This window comes from Antennarius striatus, chromosome 12 (genome assembly GCF_040054535.1).
Source record: "Antennarius striatus isolate MH-2024 chromosome 12, ASM4005453v1, whole genome shotgun sequence".
In the NCBI taxonomy this organism is placed as follows: Eukaryota; Metazoa; Chordata; class Actinopteri; order Lophiiformes; family Antennariidae; genus Antennarius; species Antennarius striatus.
Genome location: NC_090787.1, coordinates 11,012,133 through 11,018,429, shown reverse-complemented (window position 1 = coordinate 11,018,429; position 6,297 = coordinate 11,012,133). Strand labels below are relative to the sequence as shown.

The 6,297-nt window shown below is 40.4% G+C and overlaps 1 protein-coding gene across 1 annotated transcript; it reads right to left on the bottom strand.

Annotated features, from left to right (window-relative positions):
- Positions 1-337: 337 nt before the first annotated feature.
- On the bottom strand, positions 338-1,534 carry htr1fa (5-hydroxytryptamine (serotonin) receptor 1Fa). The gene has a single exon (XM_068329784.1). The coding sequence runs from the start codon at positions 1,532-1,534 to the stop codon at positions 338-340; it is 1,197 nt and encodes a 398-aa protein (XP_068185885.1).
- Between the last annotated feature and the right edge of the window lie 4,763 nt (positions 1,535-6,297).

Sequence of the window (6,297 nt, the reverse complement as noted above, 5' to 3'; positions counted from 1 at the left end):
TCTTGAAAAAACAACATGTCAGTGTCCCCTCAAACACGCCAATTAACATCAAGGAGATCTCAGGCTGTTCTATAAATAGCAGGACTTGGATGGGTTTCAATATGGAACTTTGCTACAAAGCTCATTTCTGAGCTGTAGCCATTTAGGTTGTTGGAGTGTCTGGTGAAGTGTCTGAAAATGGATGTCAATCCTTTTCCTCTTGAGATTATTCTCTCTGAGGAACATTGAGTCAGCAGTCATTTAGTGTTCTCTCAAAAGCCTTCAGTTTGCCCCCTCTTGGTACACGTGTATAGAATGTGTGCTAGTATATGGGCATGATAATGCTTAATTGCAAACATCAGAGGTAATGACTGCACCTAACAATTCTTTGGAAAGCTTTTTTGAAGTCTTCATTAAAGATGGTGTAGATGAGCGGGTTGATCAGCGAGTTGAGGTACCCCAACCATGTCAGAAAGTCACTCATCTCCACCGAAATACTACAAGAGCTGCACGTGTTGACGATGACCTCCTTGACAAAAAATGGCAACCAACAGATCACAAAGGCGCCTATTATCAACCCCAGCGTGGATGCCGCTTTGCGCTCCCGTGAGCCCGAGATGCGTGGTCCTTGGTAAAACTGGCTCCGACGTGACTCACTGCGTGACTCATGCCTGCGTGACCTGCACTGGAAAGCCTTTACCGACACACGCGCCCGTTCACGTGGCGTTTCCTCAGTGGAGGGTTCAGAAGTAGATTTTTCGGGTGGGCTAACGGGTTCCGGACTTCGAGGTCCCTCGTCGATTTCGCCATCTCCCGTAGGGTAGGTTGAAGGAATCATGCTCCCGTTGGTCATACATGAGTAACGGCTAGCCCGACTGGCTTCCCTGCGCATGTAGAGGGTTTGAGCAGCCCGATAGATTTTATAGTAGAGGATGAGGATGAGCAGCAGGGGTATGTAAAACGCTCCAAGGGTGGAGTACAATGTGAAAGCCATGTGATGGTGGATGATCATGCACTGGTCTTCTTGATCTGCATCTTTGTTGTAGTGTCGCCACAGTAGAGGAGGGAGTGAGATGAGGATGGATAAGAGCCACACCACCGCCACCATCGCCCCAGCTCGGGCCCCCGTGCGTTTACGGGAGTACTCCACGGCGTCGGTAATGGCCCTATAGCGGTCGATGGCAATCGTAGCAAGGTGCAAGATGGAGCACGTACAACAAGTGAGATCCACACTCAACCAGATGGTACACACGACTTCACCCATAACCCAGGTCTCTTTTTGGATGTACATGATACTGAAAGGCATCACCAGCACAGCCACAAGCAGATCGGTCACCGCCAGTGAGCAGATGAGGTAGTTGGCTGGGTGGTGTAGCTTGCGGGTGACCGCGATAGCTGTGATCACCAAGCAGTTGAAGAACGTCGTCAGGATGGCCACAATGGAGAGGGTCACTGTGAGCAGGATCTTACTGGGAGGGAGTTTAGTTGTCTCCAGTGAGTCATTACCACTGCTACTGGTGGCGAACACCCCTTCAGTGCAATTAGGGAAATCCATTCTGAAAGAGAAGTGTATCAGACATGAAGAGAGCTGAGGGAAATTGTATTTTTCCAAAATGTCTTTTCAGATGAAGACAACCAATTAAGGTTAACATTATTTTTTATAACTATTTTTTTTATTTGTTTTATTAAATTGGTGAGAAAACATGATCCTTGTCCCCAAAAATTCACTTGTGCAAGAAATTTGCACATTTCCAGTGATTGTGCCGTCATCCATAAAACATGTGGATGGTTGGAAGCAGATAAAAAGAAAGGTTTTCATTTGAATGGTGCTTTTAAATATAATTAATTTACAGGACTATGTTCAAGGTCTTGCCCACACAGGTATCAGAAAAATTGGAGAAATGTAGACAGAATGTTAAAAAAAAACCCAGAAAAAAACCCAAAAGGTAGGAACCCTACCTGTCTAAGCTCAACTGTGATGCATCCGGTAGGCTCAGTGTGCAGCAGACTGTTTGCTTCGACCTGTCCTCCCTGCCAGCTTTGCCATCACATCACCTCTGTCACTTATCAACACCTGGGGAAGAGAAAGGCAACTGAACAAAAGAGAAAATATATAAAAGAGTGTGAAGGAGAGATAGAGACAGAGAGGGAGAGCAGAGAGAGTAGAGTGAGATTAAAGAATGAAGACTTACTTTAAACCAATAGAGCACAGTCAAGGACAGAACACTGACACAGCAGTAAAAATCATTGCTAATGAAAAGACAGATTTTCATAAGCAAAAGTTTTCATTCCTGAACATAGTGTACTGATGTGGTTATTAATGTGATTATCCTGAGCTAGTTAAATGCTTAAATGCTGTTTCATAGGATTTTCTGACTGTGAGATTAACATATCATTGCCATCACCATTTTTAATAATTATTATATTGACACTGAACTAATGTAGCATCAGACAGAATATTATGTATTAGTCCCTTCAAACAAAAAAAATAGTATTGTTTGTATGGGGACTGTAAGGATACTGGGCAGGTTTTAATTTACCAGCATCCCCTATGATCAAAGTAAAACGTGCAGGTACGACTGTCATTGCAGCTCTCCTTCACTCTCCGCATTGCTCAGTATCCTGAAGACATGAGTGGGAACTGTTGCTATAGAAACACAAGAAGTACAGTACTTTTACTTAATGTGGTGATGGAGCAGGAGCAGCCAAACTGACTGTCGGGTCTCCACTGAAATCGTTCGATTACCAGTCTGTTTTGGGACTAGGGAGGTGGGTCAGCAGGGCGCTAGGGTTAGATGACAACTGAATTAGATAAGAGGTTTCAGTTCATCTGACTGTAATGGATGGAAAAATGCCTGCTGGTAAAATTCACTGAGAAAACAGTCTGTCTTGCCAAAAGCATTTAGACACTATACAGACAAAAGTGGCAACTAGTTGGCTTTTACGGAGGCTTTAGCATTACAACAGATACAAATTAAGTGGAATTACAACATAATTCTATTTAAAAATATCAATGTAACTTTTATATCATGTAGGTCATCTTCGGTAGCAATAGATATATGATGAGTAGTCTACACTACTTCATTCAACGTGTGGACATTGGCCATAAATTGTACAGTCAGTCACCTCTGTTTTTATAGTGTAGGATGTTTATGAAGATGCTGCGTTTTAATTCCATAGGAATCAAGACAATTTTTATGTTTTGTTTCTTTAATAAAAATTATGTTTACTTTGTATCTTACAGGCAATTTGTCTAGATTAATTCTCTCCATAAAGACCAGCTTCTGACCAATTAGAAAAAAAGTTTTAAAATTGATTTTCCTTCCTAAAGTGTAATTCTTCCAAATATGTTGAAAAAAGTCTTTGTAGACTCATACATGCTCAGTTCATTATACTACTTGGCTGTAAAGGTAAATTCCAATACAAAAGCTTTCACACCTAGTCCAGAACAAATTGCTTTGCCTCTGTGAAATGAAATGGAGAGTTTCTCTATAACTGTGATTTGAGACTTTAGAGACAATAAAATTACTTTCCCCTGTGTTACGATGCAATTATACACTCCATCCCATTTACCATTGAATGTATTTGGAAGGAAATCCAACAGTACTTAATATGCAGATTACTTTTTGCAGATAGATAGATGATAATTACTGTTGTATTTCAGTTGTTCTCTGTCACTGCGCAGATCCACTCTCAGCTGTGTGTCTGAAAATAGTTACTTTTTCAGTGTTTCAGTGTACAAATGCTTATTTGGATTTACGGATGGGAGCACAGTGGGGTGTGATTTTCTCCCTGCATGTGGACAGAGTGCGTTAACAGCGGTCATTATGTGCAACAAAGAAATAATCCCCTTTTGTCTTGAAATGTCCTAAAATACAGGCTTTCTCTTCAAGGCCATCTGAGGATAAGCTTCAGTAAGCCTCACTGAATCTGCTCTCCGCTTATTCAGAACACAACCCAGCACCCTTGCATGAATTCAGCAATTAGAGAGAAGAATTTCATTCAATGACTGATAACCATATTGTTTCAAAATTATACAAAGTTTCAAGTTTTTCATGGTGCTGTCTTATTATCTTTTTCAGTAATTACCTACCCATTATGGAGAGTGTGGTAACAGATGAGCATCAGCACACTCTGATACTATTCAGTCAGTTTTAATAAGCTCCATGATCAGCAATATTTGTAGATTTATTTGGCAGATAATTTTTATGTTTGCATGATGATGCTGTTACTCAACAGATTCATGATGGACAAAAACATAAGGAGGCTTTCAAAAAAAAAAGCATGTTAAACTAGAAAAAAAATCTCTACCGTTCAGAGATATAAATACAGAGATTACCTAACGCCAGTCTTAGGCTCTTACTCACTACTCAAGCACATGCAAATGTGAAAGCACCCTTGGACCGACTCATCTCTACCATCTCCACACAGCGTCTTCACTCACACTTTCCTCCGTCTCCCTCCTCTTTAAAGAACCGTGAAGCTGCATCTGTCACACGCAGAATAATCTCAGAAACACAAACCATTTGGCCCCAGCAAGGACACCAAGCTGCCAAGTGTTGTTGTGAAGGAGGAAAAGTTGTGAAATGTTGATAGTGTGACTGACAGTTCTGGAAAGATGCTAAATTTATGACAAACTATAACACCATAAGAAGATAGAGCAACTCTCATTCGCTTGATAATCTATCTGTTTATCTACAGTATTATCATCTGCTATATTTATCTCATCTGGTGAAGGAAGCACGTTGGACAGAGGGCTCCTGTAATATCTGGAAATGTTCATTTTCTCCAAGAGAAAAAGAGTCATGAATACATAGTTTTTATCCTACCATTCTAAGTCAGAAAATCAACCACTATTTAAATATAATCACACTAAAGGGACAAAATAAACTGTATTTCTACGGACTCTAATGGGATGATTTAATAAGCCACCGGCTGCAATTATAGTCCTCCTTATCTGCACTGAACATTTCCTTAACATTCAGGTGTTTTTCTCCATTCTATCCTTTTTAGTTTGCAATGACAAATTAAAGAGGACAACACTAACAAGAAAAAACAGCGCTATCAAGGACCAATTTACAGAAAAACTGACAACTACTTGAAAATATATACAATATACCTGGTGTAATTCCTAAGGTGTTTTCATTTTTTACTGACTGATGCTTACAGCCCTGCATTTTACAAAGTAGACACATCATTCCCATTACACCGAGTGGGCTAAAGCACTGTCAGGTCCACTTTGCTGCAGTCACTATTTTCGTTCATTGACCTGTGTCCTCGTTTCAAGCTTGACTGGATCACATCATGCATGCCACAGCTGGGGTTTCACTGCACAAGCGGACACAACCAGTTAGCCCCCACTACCTGCTTCATGCAGATAGAAGTATTAGCCGCTAAGATGCCCCCTTAAGGTTTGAAATTATGGAACTAGTGCTAGCACTGCACAAACTACGATGGCAAAGGTAGAGTAGATTTATTTATTGGTGTGTGTTCATGTTATTCTTTACAAACATTCTGAAAATAAGAGAACTACATACAGGTGCAGTTGAAAGGCCTAATATTTGGTTACTCAAGTGAATAAAAAGTAATTTAAACTATAGATAACATGTTATACTGGAGTCTATCCTAGTTGACTATGAGCAACAGGCGGGGTACGCCCTGGAAGTGTCGCCAGCTCTTCTCAGGGCCACTCAGAAAGACAGACACCCGTTCACGCTCACGGAAAATTTTGGAGTGAACAATTCACCTAAGCTGCATGTTTTTGGAGGTGGATGGAAGCCAGAGAACCCAGACAGAACCCACGCAGACATGGGGAGAACATACAACTCTGCACAGAAAGATCCCAGGTGGAATTGAAATTAATTGAATTAAATTGTTTCTACTTCAAAGAAAAGCTGATCATCATATTTCAGTTTTTATTCTGGAAGAAGTTAATAAGAATGTTAAAAATCATGCTTGTTCATGCAGAACATAAAGTTATATTGAAAGTGAGTAGAAAGTGTCAACCTTTCATCTCTGTGAAAACTGCTATCATGTCAGACACTTCACATACATCAGAATCATGCATTATTCTGTTAGAAATAACAGAGTACACTCAAAAATGTGTCTCACAATGTAAAGTAAGATGGAAAAAATGACTGCATCAGCTTTTTCTTCCAGATCTACAATTTTAACGGGTATATATTCTGGGTGTAGACCCATCCTCCCACCAAGTGTCATGGAAATCTTTTTAGCAGTTTTTACGTAGTTCCGCTGACAAACCAACCAACAATGAAATGGATAAAGTAGAGTTTAACTTAGCCAAGTATTAATTATCAG

What these genes read in the sequence shown, in the direction of transcription:
- htr1fa (XM_068329784.1), bottom strand. Translation starts at nt 1,534, where the DNA reads ATGGATTTCCCTAATTGCACTGAAGGGGTGTTCGCCACCAGTAGCAGT.